This window comes from Nylanderia fulva, unplaced genomic scaffold, assembly GCF_048542155.1.
Source record: "Nylanderia fulva isolate GAGA-0341 unplaced genomic scaffold, ASM4854215v1 Scaffold22, whole genome shotgun sequence".
Classification (NCBI taxonomy): Eukaryota; Metazoa; Arthropoda; class Insecta; order Hymenoptera; family Formicidae; genus Nylanderia; species Nylanderia fulva.
Genome location: NW_028190285.1, coordinates 2,992,306 through 3,015,415, shown reverse-complemented (window position 1 = coordinate 3,015,415; position 23,110 = coordinate 2,992,306). Strand labels below are relative to the sequence as shown.

Below are 23,110 nucleotides of genomic sequence, written 5' to 3'. Positions count from 1 at the left end.
ATATATTGCGTTTTATCTATTATTTTTACCATATATCCTGATGCACAAGGCTACTATAGCCAATTAACTATTGGACGAATGGAATAATGACAGCTTCGGACAAAGTGTTTTTCTAGTGTAATGTTTTGTTTAGAGTGGAACTATAATTATGCCACATGTTGGAAGTTATCATAATTGAGTAACAATGAGCAGTTTAGAACAAACGCGAATATTACGGCGCATATATTGTGAAGGAGAATCCTATTATTAGAAGATTCTTTTCATTCAAAATAGCTCTTGGCCGCGTTGTTATTCGAATAGTTGTTTACGTGATTTAAGTACGCGTATTTATTATGCATTAGTTAATACTCTTTGTGACAAGGACGATTAATAAATACGGAGAAAATTGTAGTAAGAAAATATTGAAGAATTTTATTAGACTTTATTAAATTTTATTAAATTCTTTTGAAAGAGAAAGAGTTAATTATTTAAATATATATTACAAAAACTCATAAAATTCAAGAAAGTTAACTTCACAATTTTTGAATTAATTGATTTTATAAAAGAGGTTTATTCATCATAAATTAATTGTCTAAAGATAAATTTGCATTTGTTATAATATATTCGCGTTTTATAAAATTTTGGTCGATATATATAATATAAGATGATAACGTGGGTTCAACGACATAGAGACAATCTTGATCTGTCTCGTGAAAAGCTGATGAATCATTTCGTTCTTTACTTAAGTCTGAATATTTCACATAGCAGTACAACAGGATCGTCATTGCCAAGTCATTACCGCTTTTTTCACGTGATCGTCGCGCGCTGTCAACTACCTCGTCGCTTTGTCCTTTTACTTAAAAATATGCATGAGACGTATCAACGTCTCCATATACCATATTTAGCAGATATCTATTTTTAAAGTATTCGTTACAATGATAAACATTTAGAAGGAAAAAAAGCATTAAACTGTAACACAGAAGAAATAATATTAAAACTATATACATAATTAAATAATAAAAATTTATTTTATTATTTAATTATATGTAAATAGTTTTAATTATAAATATATTTAAATATAGGCTGAAAGGCTTACAACATAAGAATTGAATATTAATGATATATTGATATTGTGTGTGTGTGTGTGATAAGAATGAAGATTAAAGTTAAAATTACATAAAATCATAATTATATGTTATAATGTAGGTCATTATTATACACTATTGCCGATTATTAACGCTCATAATCGACAAAGAGTTTCCTTTTTTCACTTTGAATTGACCTCGTCACATTATTTCAATTTCTAGATCGATTTGACGAAAAAAGTCGCCTTGATCGTAATAATAAATCCAAGATCGACATTTTTTTGTAAGTTAAGTATTGTAGTTCGTTATTCGTAGAGTCCGCGCGTTACGGAATATTTAGAATATTTTATTAAGTTTTACATATCTAATGTAGACAGAGTAATACTTATTTATAAATTTTTTGACACTTTTATTATACTTACAATCGTTTTTTATAAGCAAATTTGTGATTAAAGTACAATATTTTCTTCATGAATAATTCAGTGACCTTTAAATTCGTAAATTTGTGTATCTTGCGTTATATAACGTAATTTATTTTATTTTTATATTTAGAAATTCTATGACTTCATTATATCGCGTTTCTAATTCGAATGTAAACGCAGATTGATACAGATACAGATTAATAAACGAGAAACAGTTTCAGCTACTGTTTCATGTTAGATTTCAAGGAGACACCGGAAGAAAACCAGACATTTAAGCATATGTCAATTTTCGTTTTATCTCAAGTAATAGATGCACGTAATCGATAGATTGATATATGCATTATTCTATATAAATTGCATCAACAAGAGAAATCTAATTTTAAAAATAATTTTCCAATTAGAGCAGCGATACAGAGAAAGAGAGAGATTGATTTTCCAACAAAATTCATCTATTATTCATTATAATATTTGAAGCTATATAGATGGATTTAATTTTTATTTAAATGTATTCGGAGAAACATATAATAAAGATATTCTATACCAGAACATTCGGTGCTCTCGGATATGTATAAATAATTCCGCAAAATATATATAATTAAACCGTTTTAACACGTTTTAACACGTTAGATATCGAAAATCCTAAATAATATTATATAATAATATAGTTTCAAAATTTGCATATTATTAATTAAAAGTCACAATTCTTGTATCAAATACAATCTCTTTTTTATCATATTTTTATATTTTACGTACGTTTCAAACGTTTCTTGTGTAATTCCGACTGTCTCTAAATTCGTTTCTAAAAATCAACGAGATAGATCAATTTTGGCGAGCATAGAAAATTTTTTCTGACGAGAAAAGTGACACGTAGCATTTTTAATAAATTGATATGATACGATTATGCAAATTCTGCGACGTCGCACGTGGCAAGCCGATCGTTACGAGCGGGCGAGTGCAAGAAACTGCAGATATGACGTTCCCTCATGTTCATCGCGTCCATCGGCTGACCTCACGTATGCTAATTGTTGCGGTTTTATCTGCACGCGAGCTCACCATCGTCGTAACATCAGTTAACTGCCGCGAAATAGAACGCTAGGAAGGATTCGCCGAGGGAGAGAATCGAGGAAATTGAAATGACAAATAACTTAAACAGCGAATTATCTGACCGGTCATAAATTCCGTAAAAAAGAAACACTGAAATAAATTTTAAACGCAGCTCGGTAATATCAACAATTATTTAATTAATTAATTAAAATTATTTAAAAATTATTTAATTAATTAATTTTCATTATTTACGAGATACTAAAAAGGATATAAAATTGGTAGTTTTGGAAGAAGACGTAATCCTGCGTGCGCGTGAAATTAGATTAAATTAAATTAAATTAAATTATAGTTTAATGACGCTCCATTAAATTACATTAGGATAATAGCTAGTTAAATATTTGGCTTTGTAATATTATAAATTATCATCAGTTAATTAATTTTTGCCACTTAAAAGATATTACAAAGCAAATTAAATTAGTAGTTTCGAAAAAAATAACGTGAAATTAGATCAAATTAAATTGAATTATATTAACTTTATGACGCTACATATAAATTAAATTATATTACGATAATAATTTGTAATTATTTATAGATCAATCAAGATAGTTCCGCATAATAGTTATCAGGATAATAATATATGATATTATAACCGAATTTTAGTATTTTTTCATCACAAGATTCTAGATACATGTAATCTTTAGCTTCGTTTGAGAAAGTTTCTTCCGCATTATTAACAATCGCGAGAATCGCGTAAAACTGTCGACCCATTGTAAGTAATATCTCGCAGACGAGATCTAATTGTAAGTAACCTGCGGCAGAGTAATTGGTCGTTGCAAACGTTGACCGGAAGTCCTCGGTCGGATATTCCGGGCGCAAAATCTTACTTACGGAATCTTATCAGCGGCCTTGGCAGTACCCATTGTATGTTTATATTGGTCGAAAATTTATGTCGAAGGCCAAAGGTCATAAGATAAAGAGGAGCGTGAACTAAAATCTTTACGTCTGTCAAATCTTACCTAGATTTATAATTAGTGAAAAAAGGGAAAGAAGATAAAATATATTTTATCACATATATTTTATTATTTATTATATATACATATAATATATATTATATATTTATTATATATTTATTATTTATTATATATTTATTTATATATTTTATCATTTATTTATTTATTTATTTTATTATTTTTATCATATATTTTTTCATTATAATGAAAAAAGGAAAATAAAAAGCAAAAAAAAAAAAAGAAAAACAGAATTGAGAAGATGAAAATAGCAAGAGAAAAAAAGAAGAGAGAGAAGATATTATCTAATTTATTCGATTATAAAAACAATGATGGATTATTGAACTCTCGAGAAGACGACATGACTCCTTCACTTGAAATACTCGAATATGATTTTCTCCGCCGTCGATTTTGATCGGCCTGCTCGATTTTTCTAGACCTGATCGTGTGACGACGACAACAATATCGAGGACGGCGTAAGCAGACCGATGCAACCGGAACGTGTAGAAGCATCGGCGTCACGCAACTCGACGAGGTCGCTGCCAAGGTCGTCGTGTGCTCCGCTACCACCACCAGCACCCTCTCATTGGATCGACGAGGGTAAATCGTGGCGAATCCTCCCAGTGATCGCCCGCTGCTGGTCGCCCGCTTGTCGTCGCGAAGGTGATCCAGAGTCTCGGTGACAGGTTGATGGCCGACGAGAGGGTCGCAGGTCCTGGCTCGCAGATCGCAGAGCCTGGCCGCAACTGGAATGCCGCGTTCCGACGAGAGGACCTCCTACTTGAACCTGTGGCGCGAGTTCCTCGTCTTCAACACGGCCGTCAAGAAGTTCAGCCTGAATCGCCGTCCGGGGGTGAGCTTCTTCTCTTCTTCATTTTTTAGGAGAGATCCTTTGACGTTTGAGCGCGTGTGACTTGAATGACAAAAATCTACGGTGTGATTTTTCAATTGACATGAATTAAAAATAATTCATGATTTCGTAGCGCTAGTAAATCGAGGTATTTTTAGATAAATTTAACCAATACTAGCTATAAATTGTTGATTTATTACGACAGTATTATTTTAACTGTACTTGAAAAGAACTAAAACCGATGGTCGAAATGTCGTAATAAATAAACAATTTATAGTTAGTATTGGTCGAATTTATATAAAAATATGATTGATATAAATTAAAATTGAAAATTTATTCTTCTTATACCTTTTTTAAAAACAAATTTTGAATTTTTGAAGCAACTACAGTTTAATTTTTTAGCCTTTATAAGTTTACGAATAAAATAAAATTGCGAATAAAATCTTCGGAATTATTTGAGAATTCGAAAAAAATATATTTTATTTTAAAGGATATGTGGTGTTTAAATAATCTTTTGGTTAAATAAAATACAATTCTCTCGGTTCGCGCGGAAGCGTATGGTAGATTATAATTTTGATAATAAAAGATATAAGATTGGAAACACATGTATTTTCAATTACACATGTTTATCGTTGAATGTGTGTAATTATAAATATAACTTATCTCATATCTCGTCATATAAAATATTGCTTTTATCAGTTTTTTTATTGTTGCGCAGTTGGACGCGATTTCCATTACTTTCGCAAACGAAAGATAAGTTACTCTTTTGTTCGAATACCGCTTTCGTAAGCTATGACGCTGCCGAGATAATTATGATGCAAAGATAAGAGTAATACATATGAAGCATCTTATCATCATACCTAAGTGGTGAATCAGAATTTGTCGCAATGTATATATGCTTAATTACCTGCAACCGCGAAGATTATAAAATAAGCCGAAGAAAGTATTTTCCTTGGCAGACGCTTATGCAAATTTTCAACAAATTAGTGCAATTTTGAAGATTTACACATTTATGCAAATTTTTTATTTTTCATTTCTCATACATTTCATGATAGAAACGAAAATTTTCGAACCAGAAGATATACGTTAATTAGATTTTCACCAAGCAACTAATGAATTCTAAAGTCAATCGAGTATGAATAATGATAATTTTTATGACAATAAAGTAGAACAAGGATAATATATTTTACAGGGACAAATAAAACATTTCTCTAATTTTTATTTTTTATTAAATACGAAATACTCATTATTATTAATAATTAATTTTTATGTTAATTTTGCAAGTTGTTTTAATGATTTCTTTTTATTAATTTATTAATAGAAAAAAGAATAAAACAAGTTAATATTTCATTTCACTGCAACACGTCTCTTTAAAAATAAAAGATGATAAACACGTTGCCACTAAATTAACATAGAAAATTACTTATCTTTTATTATTTATATAATTAATTTTTCTCTTATTTCTTCTTTCATTATAAAAGAATCCTTCCATCTTTTACGACGAACTTTACGTGTTGGATACATGACAAGGTTGACAGAGACGCTAATGCGTCGAATTTGACGACGAATTAGCAGCTATTCTAATATACGATCGAGACCTCGATAAAGAATGCAGTTGCACCGCGAAAGACGCATCGAAATAGTCAAGATCGTTGTTCAAAATTCCGATCCGCGACAAGAGTCTAAGAAATCTACGGTTTCTCGTTTATTATCCATATCGTTTTGGCATTTTTATTTGCATCGTTGAATAATGTATTGTTCATATCCGTGCAACATTCCGCATCGCAATATCGACAGAAACAATTTGAATATCATGATTCGCAGGAATGAAGGATGGGTAATGACATATAATAGATATCAAGAGATAACATTAAATAATATTTATTACGAGTAATTTATGAGTTGCCAGTGAAATAAAAATAAAAATATAAAATGTGTTAATAAACCGATCACAACTGGCAATGTTATTATTTAGTTATTTATTCAAAATTTAGACAACGTTTCGACCTTAGTTCAGGTCCTTATCAAGTCTGCTAAAAAATAAATTTTAGTACGAATTTTATTATGTAGAAGTGTGTCAATTTATTTCTCAATTTATTAATTTATTTAAGAAATAAATTGACACACTTCTACATAATAAAATTCATACTAAAATTTATTTCTTAGCAGACTTGATAAGGCCCTGAACTAAGGTCGAAACGTTGTCTGAATTTTGAATAAAGTCCTTATCAAGTCTGCTAAGAAATAAATTGACACACTTCTACATATAAATTAAATAAAAAAATAAAAAAATATATATAAAAAAAAATAATAAAATTCATACTAAAATTTATTTCTTAGCAGACTTGATAAGGACCTGAACTAAGGTCGAAACGTTGTCTGAATTTTGAATAAATAACTAAAGAATAACATTGCCAGTTGTGGTCGGTTTATTAACACATTTTATATTTTTATTAAATAATATCTTCAGTTTTTCTGTAGTACACACTTTGTGCTTAGAATGTCTGTTTGAATTTTTATTAAAATGAGGAATGTTTATCCTTGTGAATAATGTTTGTAATCGGAAAAAGATAAGGAAAATGAGAGCTGCTCGAGAACTGCTGACTCAAGGGAATTATATATTATTAATCTGTATTAAATCTGAAAATTCCAGAAACCTAGCGGGATGAATGTATCTACGGTGTTCCCCGAAGGATACGTGGAAAATGAGCGAATACAGCGTCATGCAACAGCGGCGCCTAAGGAGGAAGAAGGAGGATTTGATATGGAACGATATCAACGTAAGTAGATTTCAATGCTTCATTTTGTATGTTAGATTTTAGAATATAAAAGATATAAATTTTCTTGGCTATAGTTTGGGTCGAATTAAATATATCGTTCCTATTTTAAATGCCACTAGCGACGTTTTAAGTATTCAATTTGATTTTATAAAAGATATAATTATCAGAAGAAAAATAAATAGTATACATTTCTTAAAAAATTATAATTTACATTTAATCATTTTTTTTTATTCTAATTTTAAAATTGTTTTATTCTGCTCGACTTTATTTCACTTAAGTCATGTTCTGCAAAATTACGTATTGAAAAAATATTATCACTCCTAAATCTAAATTAGGAAATTATCTTGTATTACGCTTTTACATATCACGAAGTTTTATCTGCTGTATAAATCTATAAACCTATAAAAAATTATATAGTTTTTATATTACTTTATTTTATGTCTTATATAAAATAAGATATTAACACTAAGTCTGCGTGTTTAAATTAATACGATCTCATAGATATAAATTTTGTTCATCTAATGGCTAATATCTGACAGAATTTTAATGTTTTATTTTATTTTTCTTCAGAAAATTATATCATTTATTAAAATTTTCGTGGAAATTTTTCGAAACGATTATGTGCTTTATCAAAACAAGAAGCGCATTTTTATTGCAGAGAAATATCTTGTAAATGTTGCTTGATATCTGTATAAATGCATCGCTGCATATCGTTATGCAATTATGAAAATAAAACTAAATAACGTATTTTATCGCGTGTCATCATGTCCCGAGAAAGGGATCACGAGACAATTCTCTGTTTAATTAATTTCTACAATCATTTCTGTTGAGGAAATCCTAACATGCAGTGTTATACCAGCAATGACATTTATTATAATCTTGCTGAAATTCTTCATTCTTGCAATCATATATCGAATTACGGATATTAAAATAGCAACTCTATTTCTATAATTAATATTGAACGAAAAATATAATATCAAATAATTTTAATATAAATCTCTTTTATATTTATACGTAATATTTTTCGAGAAGAAAAATGACGATGGTGTTATTTGTAAAAAAAATACTTCGATTTTTATTTATATTACAATTATATTTTTTCATCATTTTTTTTTCTAAATCAGTGGAATGGAATTTCAACATTCTTTTGCAACAACTTTAATTATTTATTACATGATTGCAATAAATCCCTATTTTATCGACGGAAAGATATAACTGGATATCAACTCTACACGCGTTTAATTTTATATTGCTTTAAATCGCTCTCGATAGATTGCGACTCATGAAAGGAACGTGAAAACGTATAGGCTTTATATATTTGAAAATTATTTGATATAATTTAATATAATTTTATTCCTTGTCTTTCTCAAAATAAAATTTTTAAATCACAATTTTTTAAGTAAAATAGTCTTTCTACAAATTACAAATTTGCAACGTTGAATAATAAAGAGCAAATTTAGATTTGATATAATAAATTAGAGTATGGAAATAATTATTATAGTCCCAAAATATATGGAGAATTCAGATTTTTTTCTGGATTTCTTTATATTTTTTATTCAAAAAAGTTATAAAATTTTTGCTTGTTATTTTCGAATAAAACTGGTGATTTACAAAGCGAAAAATTCTGCGTTGTATTGCGCATTGCATTCTAATTATTGGTAATTTTCTGTGCTTATTGCGCATAAAATTTGCTTATCTTATATTTTGCAAACGTTACAATATATATTTTTTATTTTAATTACATTTTTCTTGAATTTTTAAAAATATGATAAATTAAAGGTTTTTATTTTTTTCTCGAATATCATATAATTTCATATAATTATACAAGATGTATCGATAATTTCTACTATTTAAAAAAAAATTGCAGATTACTCATTTTATTGATAATTTTGCTTATTTTATGAAAAATTTTGTGTATTTGTTCTATTTTATTTTCATCTCTCGAAATTGTTCAAAAAAACAGATTTTCTTTTTATTCGATGAAATAACCGCGGATTGAGTTGTGAAACGGAAATAAACAAATTGTACGGAACGGAAATTTTTGCATTCCGTAGCTTTGTTGACGTGCCTCATTTTCTATGCGTCGACAATTATAGTGTTCTCGACTGTATAACTCCGCGACGGCGGCTTCCGCGCGCGCGATTAGCATCTGCCGTTAATGTTATCCGTTCGAGAAATTGTGCCCTAACGATCTCCACATGATCGCATCGCCACAATAATGCGATGATCGGCGATACGTGTTTACGAGTCTTTGATTCATCATTCAATCATTATGTGCGCAGAAAGAAGGCGCTCTTTAATCACGTATTGCACTCCCGCTATTCTTCTCGCCGACATACTATTAATTATCTCCCTGAACAACAGCAAGGAATATTCTCAGAACGTACACAGACAAAATTCTTTTTTTTTTTTTTTTTTATGAATTGGACATTTTTTGCATTCTTGCGTAAGTTCGTAGTAGTTTGTTAATATAAGTAAGATTTAAAAGTTTAAGTATCAAATGAAAATTTATATTAATTTTTCTAATAGACTCTTTTCTCGACTTATTGCGTTATACTTATCTTATTATTATTGTTCTCCCTGTTCGCGCATAAACTTGAGTTAGATGTGAAACTACGATCGTGCAAAATTTATTTTACGAGTCTTCCGGGGACGCGATGCAATTAAGTTTTATGCATTTATGGCGAAACGAAGAGTCTCGCGACAATTCTCACCTTGAATTAAAATTTAAAATTTGTGAAATTTATTTGTGAAATTGCGCATGAAAAATAACCTGTTGTTATTTAACTACCGTCCCTGAAACGCAAGATTTGCCCAGCATAACGTACACGTATAATAAATTAAAATACAATTAATTAAATAATTTTTATAATTTTTAAATTATGATAATAAGCGTGTGATCTTTAAATTAAAAAAATAATTAAAAGTACTAGGATTATATTATTTAAATGTATTTTAAAAAGATTGATACCGCTAATGTTCGTTCGAGTAAAAAATTTTAAATCATTACATTCCAAGACGATTGTTTATGCAGTCATTTTTTGTCATTACATTTTTTATGCTTTATACGCATTCTTTTATCATAAAAGTTGTATTATAACATATGAATTCTAGGATTTGTTTTGAAGATAAATACTTTGAATATCCGTCAGGATTTCTTTAGCTAAATTTGAACATATCTTTTTCATAACTTTTCAATATTAATAAGACCTAAAATTAAAATACATAAAAAGAAAATTTACTTTAAATCTTAGACATTTAAATTTCTATCACATTGAATATTCTGTATCTTATATATCATGTCTATGTTTAGAAATTTGTATTAAATATATTTAAATTAATTTACAATATTAAATCAATTTTTCTCATCTTTAAAATTTATATCGAATTTATTTTAATATTATATAATTATTAAATCTAATGCACATAATTTGTGCACGCGGTTTAACACATTACAATGTTTATTATTATACTACGATAAAGCATTATTAATACTTATATATACAATATTTTTCTATGCTGACATTCTTAATAGAAGATTTTGTCATTCACGATCAATCTGATAGAATCGAGATATTCTCGACTGAAATTTAAATTTGTCAAGATTATACGGACTTTGATGCTGAACATCTACGCGATAAATGTTGTTTTTAGTCTCAGGCACAATAAAACACGACATATTTTATTCACGATAATAATATTTATTGCAAGTCATAAATAATTAAATTGCTACCGGACTACTAAATATTCTTTCCTGGTTTAATTATATATCAGAGGATTTATATATACATTTTAATATTTAAAAATTAATTTGAATATTATTGAAAGTTATTATTATACATATATAAAAATCGTATGAACATTCGATAGCTTATGATAATTGCGCGCAAAGGGAAAAATTCGAAAGCAGTTGTTAGAAAAAAAATCTTTCATCGTTAAATATAAATTATAAAGATCTAATCACCCGAATGATTAAGAATGATTATGAATGATTTTCCTTTAGATCGGTTACACGTCACACTTTTGCAACGCTAATAAGTCGCGAGAGCAATTGATCAGACTGGCCGACAGCCTGATTATGTGAGATACATTTATAAATGTCGTGCGCAAAAGATATGCGATCCGATTCAATTAATGGAACTTATCCATATGGTATTCTAATGATTAATAATAATACATAAATTGTCTATTGCCTCAAGCGAAACAAATCGTTTTTATTCGCACGTACATATATCGCATAACTCGCGTAAACATAAGTTATATTACCTCATCTGTATAGTTAACATACGTAGTTAACATACATTACTTAACATTCTCTTTCGAGAATTTTAAATAAATTAAAATCAAATATATCGTTCTAATAAAATATTCTCTAGGAATCATGCTCGAGTTGAATAAATCACTCTTATATATATAATTGCTTCCGAATTCGATGAATTTGTCCTTTTACTGTATGTAGTAAAATACATACGCGTTATTGAGAATCTTGTTGTTAGAAGTCATTACGGAAGGAGTTAAATAAAAAAACAATCAATGATCTCAGCTATGCTAAATCATTCTTCAATCACGATGCCTTGTTCCCGGGCATGTCATTAAAGCGTTGTAGTATGTTTTGCATTGAAATGTCATGATTTCCGATCCTGCGAATTCCCGAACGCGTATTGCATAATCGTGCGCGTTTTTCCGTTTCTCAGAAACAACGCATAATCAGCCTTCATTCGCGCTATCGCGACGAATCTACTTAATCGCTCGTCTAATTTTGCATATACGGGTAGGCGATTAAATAGAAATGGGTTACTATTTTTGATCTTTTTGCTAGTTAAAAAGATCTCTTTGCTGGAGATGCAATCGCAGTTATTCTATGTTGCCCCTTATGCACTCGAGCGATCCATTAAATGCGCAATAAATCTAAATGACTCATAATTACTAATTATGAGAATAATTATTCAAATAGCCAATGTCTATCAAATAATATATTAAGCATTTTAATTATGCAAAAATTTACAATTTCTAGTTTAGAGTTAATAAGTGTTTTTTTTATGTTTCCCGAATTGCAAATATTTCTTTTTAATTGAATATATTTTGAATATATATAAATATATCTCTTATTGCAATTATTTTCTTTCCTATAAATAAATTGTCTAAGGAAATTAATTTATAATTGAATTAATTAAAAATAATATTAATATTAAAGTCATAAGGAGTTTTCTATTAAATTTTTATATTGTATTATATTTTTGTTACATTTTTATTATATTCATTATTATACTATTTTTTATTTTCTCTTTCTCTCTCTCTCTCTCTTTCTCTCGGATTATTTAATTTTATCTATTAAATTCCTGAATTCAATAACATATGAATAAATATGTTTCCAATTTCTAGAACAATTTCGATAATCATTTTGATATCAAATCCATTTGCTTAAATAATGACATTTTTTGAATAATGTAATAAATGGATGAGAATTCTTCTATAATTGATAGCATTTTTACGTTCTTGAATGCGATTTATGTTTCGAACAACATCTCGTTGATTTTTACAGCAATTTCCGCGAGATATCCAATAAAACATTAGATCCGTGTGTTCGCGATTGATATCTCCGATCAATCTTCTGATTAATGTGTGACTCAATATTCATTGTGTTTTATTATATATTTTAGTGTTAGTATACTTTTTTAAATTATATTTTCGGCTTGTTAAATATAATTTAATTCTATATTTATTTCCAAAAAATTAATCTCTCAGATTTTTCTGCTCTACTCATGTGTTAATTTTTTCGCAATCGTACATACTACGCATTAACTGCGATAAAATAAAATACATTTCTAGTTCACACATTACAAAGTAAATATACTCCTCCATCGATATTGTAGATCTGAGGGAAATTTTCTCTCCGATTTTTCTGCTCTACTCACGTGTTAACTTTTTCGCAATCGTATACTACGCAGTACATATACTGCGATAGACTAAAATACATTTGTGGTTCACACATTACAAAGTAAATATACTCCTCCATCGATATTGTACAATTTTCATTAAGTTCCCCTATCTAAATCAACATGGTAAAGAACGAGATGTATTTAATACACGCAATATAGCGTGTAACGAGCGCGCATGTGATGTGAATTCTTTTCGCGGGTTACGTATGTAAGCAACACAACAGATGTAATTATTCTCGTTGCAAGTGCAGCGCTCAAGAATGCAACGCGACGACGAATGACGAATGCACAACGCTAATTGCGGAAGCTATTTACAACCGAGTCGCTTCGCCGCCGCATAACGACCCAATTAATAGCGTTTAATTACCGTGTCTATTGACACTGGGTTCTGGCGAGAAGAGTGAGAAAAGAGAAAGAGAAAGAGAGAGAACGCAAACTTCTCGACGGCGTAATACTTATCTGCCTCAGGTAGCGTTGATAAACACTGATAACGCGCTATGATGTAAAACTACGCGCCTCTCATATCCTTTATTTTCGACAGAGTCATAAAAAGAGATTAAGAGAAAGAAATGACTTTAATTTGTGAGTAGAATAAAAATTAGAAAATTTATTCTTTAGACAGCGTAAAAAATGAAACTATTTTATTTTCCTTAAATTATAAAGAAATAAATTTGTAATGTAGAATTCTCAGAATTTTTTAATTTTTGTTCCGTGAAATTTTTTTAGAGACTTTATATTTTTATTTAAATTATTTTCATTATATAAATATATAATGAACAAAGGTGTATATAATATAACATTTCTTTCCAAGCGTTCTAGTTTTTGGCTTACTCAGTATATTTATTTTTTCTTTATCTCGAATTCGCCAAGGACATGATATCGACAAAGTTTGCAGACATTTTTATATCGCTCCGCTGCATTACGGCAACTCGTTGACTTAATATACATCACGTTGAATTGAATTTTTGTACTTGAAAGAGATCGCCTCTCGTCACGCCCACGCGAGAGCGATTTTTCAACTCGAGCATTAAAAGCGAGTCTTTTTATTCAATGAAAATGAAAGTGAAAAAAGTGAGAGAGAGACAGAGAGAAGGTTTGAATTACACGAAATCGAATTTGACAGTTTACTGACATATCATACTATTCATTATTTATTAACGCAGACGAATCTCTATATATTTAAAATTTTAAATCTATTTTTTAAAATATGCAAATTTGATTTATTATTTTATATATTTACACATATTAAACCGATTTAATACTTTATGCAAATTGTGTGGTTTAATTTTAATAATTGAATTGTTTAATCACATTTTTCATTTGCCATATTTTAACATGCAATTTGCTAATTCATTATCTCTTAGTCACATTTGTATATATGTATATAATAGATTTTTTTATTCTTTTTTATATTCTGTTTCTTTTTTCTTTTGCTCTTCTGCTCTTATTATTTGCTTATGCTTATACACTTAATTTTTATTTTCCCAATGTACCAATTCTTTTTATAAAATATATAGCTAAAGAAATTTCGATAAACAATTATAGAAATGAAAAATAGCTAGTAAATCGATGACGAATGTATGCGAATTAAAAGCTGCTTCTCTCGAACGTGTTTTCTATGAATTCTCAAAATTAAAATTTTAATGCATTATGTAAGAATATAAATTACAAATTAGTATTGGCCGTTAAAGGTCATCTATCTACTAAATGAGATCCGCGAATTCATGAATGACAGTGTCCACGTGTGCGTACGGGACGACGCACGTGGGTTACACATGTCAAACATTTTCGTATGACACTCACGAATGTTGTTTTACCATGGTTGTTTTACCATATACAACACATGTTATATGTTTCTACAGTTTTCGAACCATTGCTCGATAACGTAGCTTTCGATGATTAATTAGATAATTAGTGATAATTAATTAAAACATATACGCGCGAACAGAACTTGTATCAAATAAATCTCAAAAATGCAAAAATGCATTTCAAACCTGTTTAGACAATCTTGAAAAGATTGATCGTGAAAAAGTGTTGGAGAAATATTCTAACCCAGAGAGAATTTTCTCGTAGAATTTACCCTGAAAATCATTTCAGACAGCAGGATTTTATTAAAGTTTTTTTGATTAATATTTATCATAATAAAATGTATATATCTATCACAATAAGATATGAAATATGTTTGATTAATTTTACTATGTATGTATATACATATACATATTCATATTTTTTATTGTGGTAAATATTATATTAATCAAAAAAACTTTTATAAAATATATATTCTGCTGTCTGATTTTCAGGGTAAATTCTAAGAGAAAATTCTCTGACTTTAAATTAATGCAAAAATTCCAAATAAATTTCATACATAAATTTCACACAATAATAGGATCTTCTATCAAAATCCTTCGATATCATAATTCATATCAAAAAATAATTGAATAAAGAGCTTTCCACCGCGTTGTCAGGGATACCCGATGACAGGTTGGGTTTCGCATCCTGACAGATCGTGAACGACAGGATAGAACTTCAGTTGTGCCCCGAGCAATTCCCAACTTCTTCCTTCCTCAAGAAGTTTTCGCCGCACGTTCGGTGGGAGGCCCTGAAGAGGTGACAGGAGGGCAACAGGGAGATCCGCGCGCGCGTCCGCGTTGTTTGGAAAGAGGGAGGAGGACCCCGTGGTCGGCGAACGCAAGCGATATATGAAGGCGCACGTCGCCCAGAAACTCTCTCACGTGGTGTGCACTCGCGATAGCGCAGGAAGTGCCGGTCCTCCGCTCTCTTCGCGCATTTTTTTCAAATATATATCTTTCGATTTTCCACATTTTTTCTCTACCGTTTTTCTGATAGCCTTGCAAGTTTGTGACAAGTTGAGGAGATTGATTTCTGCCTGGAGAGGTCGTCGAACGCGATCGAAATCGATTCGTCGACGTGTTCAGCTTCCTTGAGGAGATTTTAAGGAAATTCGAAGGGGTGGTAGAGTGAATTGTGCTAGAGAAAGAGAGAACAATCATGAGTAAACAGTGGAAAGGTATGTGGTACGGAATTATTGAATGTCAACGAAGAGATTGAAAAAGGTTTCTTTGCCTTTTAGAGAATTATATGGGAGTTGTGAATGAAATGGGATGAAAATTTACTGAGCGGAAAATTGACCATCTATATTATCTTTATAATATCTCTGTCAGAATTCTTCAAATTTATTATATCATAAATTATCTTGTTTTCCTAAGATATTTATTTAATTTTATAGATTTATCGTAAATTATCTTGTTTTTTTTTCAATGCATTATTTTTGTACTTTTTTCATAAACATTTTTCTTAGAATTTATCAAGAAAAGATAAGATTTCGCTAAGAGGCGCCAGATAGTAAATTTTTTACAGGTCAGTGATTCGAATAATTTAGCAAAATAATATTTCTATTCTATATAAATAAAATATACATAAATACAAAGTACTTTTATTACACTAGATAAGTAATATATTCTTCTCAAAATGCACTAACGATGAATGTCAAAAATGGAATTAAAGTTGCTTAAAATTCAATGTATTTTGAAGTATTTTGAGGATACGAAAAAGTTTATTAACATAAACGATGAAGTTTTTATCCCGATCATACATATAGAAAAAAGGAGGAAGTAGTTGATCAATGAAAATGATAAGTGGAGGAATACGATTCAAGGTAGTATTCGTCGTGACGATGCATGCAAACGAAGATATGCGTCGTTTGTTGACTGGCTAGTAAATTACATAGGCAAACCGCACACACTATTATTACGATCCAAAAGTATAATCCGTTTACACGAGGTGTCGTGAGAAAAAAAAATTACCACTGTTATTTGTTTAAATCTTACAAAATCATGATTCCTCTTTACGAACATTTTATCTGTTATACGTTAAAATTTATACAGGAAAAACAAATAATGTTATCGATCGAATAAATAATATTGAAAAATCAAATATTAAAAAATATTTGAGAAATATATATATATATATATTGAATGTAGTATAAAAGCAAACTCTTCAAAAATAGATTAAAAACTGAAATCTAAAAACTATGAATTAATGAGTATTAACATTTAACAATCAGAATTTAATGAAATGTATTATCACTTGTATATGAATATTGTTTCGTAGTGGGTCATCGGTATATTTAAAAATTTTTTGGCACTCAAAGATATTTGGGAAATTCCTCACGAGGACGCACTTAACTGTCATCTCTAATTTATATTGTACGTGTGTTTATTTTGGATATGATATCATGTGGACACCTTTTAATCACACCTTTTAATCAACTGTGTAAATCCACTCCAACGCACTTCAATATGCGATGAGACACATGTTTCTTACATATCGTTTGATATCGTGATAAAAAATTATTATAAAGTTACGATAAAAAATGTTCCTCTCGTAATTCTATCTTTTCAATATTTTTCAAATTCTCTAATTTAATCACCAATTAATATGAACTGTGTTTATGAAATAAATTAATAAACTTTTAATAAAAAATATAACTATAAAAATCTCGATTGACTGTGAATAGAGTTTGAACTAAATATAGAAATTAATAAATAAATTAAATATTTTCACAAATGTATAGCGAAAGCTCTCAAATGACGTATGAATAACCATGTAATTAAGAGACACTTTCTTTATTATATTTTAATGAGTTCCTCCAAGTTCGCGATTTAAAAAGAAATATTCTTCGAAACGTTCTAATCAATCTCGCCATTAACAACAAACAAAAGGTATTAAATGAAATAATAGTAAAGAAACGATATCGCAGAAATTATCTCTGTTATGCGCGACTGCTGCTTATGGCGAACTGCCTATTGTTTCTTTGCCTATTATTTCATTTAGTACCTTTTGTTTGTTAATATAACAAGTCATGAAAATATTGATTCTTTTCTTAGATTATTTTAAATACAAGATATACAAGAATTGTGAAACTGTGAAATCTATAGGAATTTTCTAAATCAAATAAATTACATTATCATTGCAGAAATCACAGTTATAGAAATTGAATTAATTTTTTTCTTTAATAAAGAAAAAATTGATTTTTTTAGAAAAATAGGACGGATCACGAGTTGGATTCAATTTTTTGATTTTTTTTTTTTTTGCGCAGGTGTCAAGGAGTTCGTCGGTCTGGAGGAAGTCACCAAGCTCGACTTCCTGGTGATGCTGTTTGCCGAAATTCTGGGCACGTTTCTGTTGGTCCTCCTAGGCTGCGCCTCTTGCATCACATGGTCTTTGGATACACCACCGACTGTTTTGCACATTGCGTTCACCTTTGGCCTCGCCGTGGCAAGTTTGGCACAGGTAAGTGCTATTATAAAAATAAAAAATTGTATTCGAACATATAAAATTGAATAATTAAAACTCAAGGCACAAAATTTTTAATCTGACATTCTTAAACTTATTTAAAACTTCTATGTTAAAGAGAAGTTCAACTTAGAGATTATACAAATATATAATTTATTTGTCTGCGATTTAATTAATTAATTTTTGAAGTAAATAAAATAATAAATTTAATTAAAATTAGAATAATCAAATGTAAATTATTATTGAATTTTAATCGTGATTATGAGAAATAACACAGACGAAACGATAAATTATTTCGCGATAAAAAAAAGATTAATAGGGTAAAAGTATTTCTCTACAAATTTAGAAATGTGGAGAACGTGAAATATCTATCTCATATAAAAATGTTACGATTTCTTTTCTCTTCCTTATATTATCCCGTTTTTTGGTGTTTCGCTTGTTTGAATATAACTACCGAAATAAATTCGCGAGTTTATATACTAAAAAATTGTGATATGAATATATAACGATATATACGAACTAAGATTTACTTGTCCAGAATATTTTATTATGCTCGCGCAAATTCTTATCTTTGCGATATCTCGTAAAGAGCGTGTTGATAAAAAGAGATGTGAGCATTCTTCCATTTTACTTTGTCGAATATTTTCTACTCTCTTTTGATGCTTATTATTTTATATTAAATGTAAGTAAGCTAATATTTAATTTGTGTTGATTAATAATTAATTTATTTGCAATAATAATTTATTCGCATTTCTATAGTTTCGGTATTTTTGCAACACGTGACAATTAATAGTAGAAAATTTAATTTTCTACATAATGTACAATTTTCACACAATTATCGACGATATATTTAATAGGTATCAAATTTCTTGCAATGCGAAATAATGCAATTTGCAATTGTAATTTATACATTTAATTAATCCACAATGCAAAAATTTATGAGAAAACAAATTTTCCTCATTCAATTCGGATTAATATAAGATAAAACGATAGTTTCGCAAAAATGTTCACGAACCAAAGGACTTTGCGAGAGATTCTAAAATATGCCAAATAAAGAGGATTAGCATTATCCTCTCGACGATGTCTTAATAATCCGCTCGGATATTTGCATCAACAAAGACGCACGAAACAGAAGTGCGTTTTGTCGTCTCACCTGTTACATCATGATTAATAATTAATTAGCATCTTGTGTGAACCGTTTTCCTATAGCATCTCTCGTAAAACCTGCTCTTGCAGGTTGCTAAATGAGCCACATCGATCACGATTACGTTTCGGATATTCGCTGAATGGATCGGAGACACGCGCTTCTTAAAAGATCGTGTGTCTGCAAATAAATTTTGTAGAAGTTGTAAAACGTGCCTCTTGTATTTTGTTGTTCCAACAGCAGCGAATAACAAATGCAGTAACTTACATTCTTGACGCTAATTGCGACCATAAATTTGTGAGATTGACAACTGCATAATTATTCATTCTTTCCACAATATTTAAAATTGCAATTTTATAATTATGATTGCACATTTTATTATTTTTATTTAAAATATCTGTTATTCGCGAAATAGCCACACACAATTGTAAATATTTTTTTTGGGACGCCCTGTCTTTCAAACAGACAGAACACTCTAAAGAAAGAGAGTGGGGAGTCCATTCACTTCGCTCAAGTTTTGCGACTCAGCCACCTAATCACTCTCACTCTCGTTTCGTGAATCGATTTTTTTTTCTTATAGAGAATAAGAGGTTTAATTCGCCGCGAAACGACCTGCTTTGACCTAGCTCTTTCATTAATATATTTTAATTTAATATCTCAATACTAGTGAATGAAAAAGAGAGAATATCGTGATTTGTATCTCATAGAGCATTCATGCACTAAAAATAAATTTATTGAATTCGAATAAATATTGATTTCAATATACTATCTTATAAATCATTTAAAACTAATAAGATTGATTTAATGTGAAAAAATATTTATTTGATATAAGAAAATCTTTTTCAAAAACTTTTCAAAAGATAAATATCTATTTGTTTAAAAAAAATGATTTATAAGACGGTATTGAAATAAATTATTATGTTAATAATTTTTTTCAATGTGAATAATTTCCCGTGTGAATCTACTTATGTAAAACGTCAGATACGTTATTCTATAATCGATATGATAAATCGATGTTCCGCATAAGGATTACAGGACGAAGATAAGATAATCACTCATAAAAATGATCTTTAATCGTGATTGAATCCAGATAAGACTAAGATCGGATATCGCAAAATAATCGTTCGCTACATAATTTTGATATTTCCGATCCGGATTCTTGCGCGTGATTAATTCTTATCAATGGTGATCGCTTAAATTGTCTCATTACGAAATTACACGATTGTCAAATCAAATCTCTCTTTCTTCCAATCTAATCTTTGCAATGTTCTGCAATTTAGCATTTTCTGCACACGTTGCTCTATTATCTTATTTTATTCTTATATCTATCTATGAATCATGAAAGAAATAAATTTCTGATATAATTCTATTATTCTATAGATAGAATTTATTATAAATAGAAGAAGTATCTGGAATTAAAACGCTGAAAATTTTCGCCTTACAACGTTTTGCAAATTTCCATTTTCCGTTCATATTTCTAATATGAATATGCACTTTTTTGATAAATGATTGCGCAGCAAAAATAAATCATTGGTCATTCGTTGAGGCGGTTAAATAGATGAGAAGGAACGAGGGGATCTCATCCTTAAATCACGCTCGTCCTTTCGAATTCGCGAGTTGGCCTCGTCCTCGAAACAATTTATAACGCAGAGCTCTGTCGACACGCGAACTTTCGGCGAACGGTCGATTTGCGAAGAACACTCGAGCGGCCTCCTTTGTATCAATCAGAATTCGCGCGACGCGATCACGAGATGAATGGTTCCCTCGTTGACCTACACGAACATTTTCAATGTAGCTATTTTCTATATAGTCAAATGTTGTTTGGAACAAATTAAAAATCAAGCATATGAATGTTACAGGAAAGGAAAATTAATTATAGCAAATAGTTTTCATAATTAATAACATATTGACGAACATTGCTGGTTGGATGATATTATTTATATTAATTCGATAGTTCTTTTTGAAAAAAGTTTTAAATAAAAAATATACAGTTCATAAGTAGTTTACCATATATTATGGAGTTCGTCACGGAGAGGATTTTCTTGGAATTTACCCTGAAAATCATGGTAATCATAGAACAATATGATATTAGAAGAATTTTATAAGAATTTGTTTGATTAATATTTACCACGATAAAAAATATTTAATCGAACATATTTGATATTTTATTAGTAGATATTAACATTTTTATTGTGGTGTAATTATTAATCAGAAATTGTTCCACAATTATCATGTTTTTCAGAGTAAATTCTAAGAGAAAATTCTCTCTGTTGTATTAATGGTTTCTATAAAAATTATTAATGGTTTTTTAAACAAATATTAATACGCAATAAATTAACAACATATTTAATAAAATCGATAAATCATACGTAAGAAAAATATAGGCATATAGTGACTCCCATCTCATTTCATTAGAATGTCTGTCGATTAACATAATAATTAAATGTAAATTTAATTCACTCCATTTTTCGAGATTAATATTCTCTAATAGTAAAAAATTAGTTGTTTATCTCGTAATGATAATTTTTGCGTTTCCAATCTGCGTTTTCCGCTCTGCACTTTTTTCTCGTGAAAGGCTCGGATCGTGAACTTCGCGCTTAGTCGCGGTAAACACGTTTTAATTGAAGCGTACACGACGAAGCATATACGCGCGTGTGGGCCGCCCGGGCCCAGCATAGTGGAAGGGTAAATAAGGCCGCCGGTTCGCCCAAGGGGGTCTAACTCCGGAGATGGTGCAACTGTGCCCCGGAGGCTTCTGACAACCTACTCGAGAGCTACGGAGCTGGGGAACTCGAGAGACTAGCGTTCACTCTTATTCCGCTCATCGCCCTTTTGATACTTCACTTTCCGACAGCCCGCGGCACGGATGTGAACGTCTACGATGCTTTAGAAGTCGCGTAATTTTTACTTTTCTTTTTTTTTAAGAGAGTGGGAGGAGAAGGGAAGGACAGATAACGAGGTCCTAAATTGAAAAGATTAATTGTTTTCGTCTATTAACATTTTTTGATTGAATAATAAAAAGAAAAATATATATAACTGTAGTCTAGTCCTCTTTACAATCTTTAACAATTAATAATGTCTAATTGTTGATAATATTATCTATGATTATATATATATTTAGGATTATGTTTATTTTTTTAATTTTTAATTTTGGCTTCTTAAATTTTTTTTAACTTTTTTTTTATTAAATTTTTTAATTATAGTATACATTAATATCATTATACATATACCTAAATACAAAATTTATATTATTAATATTAAATTATAATCGTGTTTTTTTATATGTTATTGTTTCTATTTAATACGTATAATTTGTACAATTATAGATTCAGAAATTTTTAAAACTTTAGATAATTTTTTTCGGAGTCAATTTTATATTTTATTCTTTTTAAAAAAATCTTTATTGAAAAAAATAAATTAAAAATTAAAATTATTCATTTCTTTCACAAGTTAAAGATTGACGCATTTTTCCGTGAGATGATTCACATTTTCTTAGCTAATTGTTCACGTTAAGCATGTCTTTTTTAATCGTGGTAACAATTTG

General features: G+C 29.4%; 1 protein-coding gene across 3 annotated transcripts in view; it reads left to right on the top strand.

Moving 5' to 3' along the window:
• The first annotated feature begins 3,983 nt into the window (after positions 1–3,983).
• Positions 3,984–23,110, top strand: part of LOC114928712 (aquaporin AQPAn.G) — a 32,690-nt gene continuing 13,563 nt past the window's right edge. The window contains exons 1-3 of one of the 3 annotated variants that reach the window (XM_029299980.2): positions 3,984–4,390; positions 7,041–7,167; positions 18,226–18,419. In XM_029299980.2, the coding sequence (XP_029155813.1) occupies positions 4,289–4,390; positions 7,041–7,167; positions 18,226–18,419 (423 nt within the window). In that variant the 5' untranslated portion in view covers positions 3,984–4,288. Of the gene's footprint in view, positions 4,391–6,014; positions 6,225–7,040; positions 7,168–15,813; positions 16,135–18,225; positions 18,420–23,110 lie in introns of those variants that run through there. The other 2 variants (XM_029299981.2, XM_029299982.2) reach the window with 2 other exon arrangements.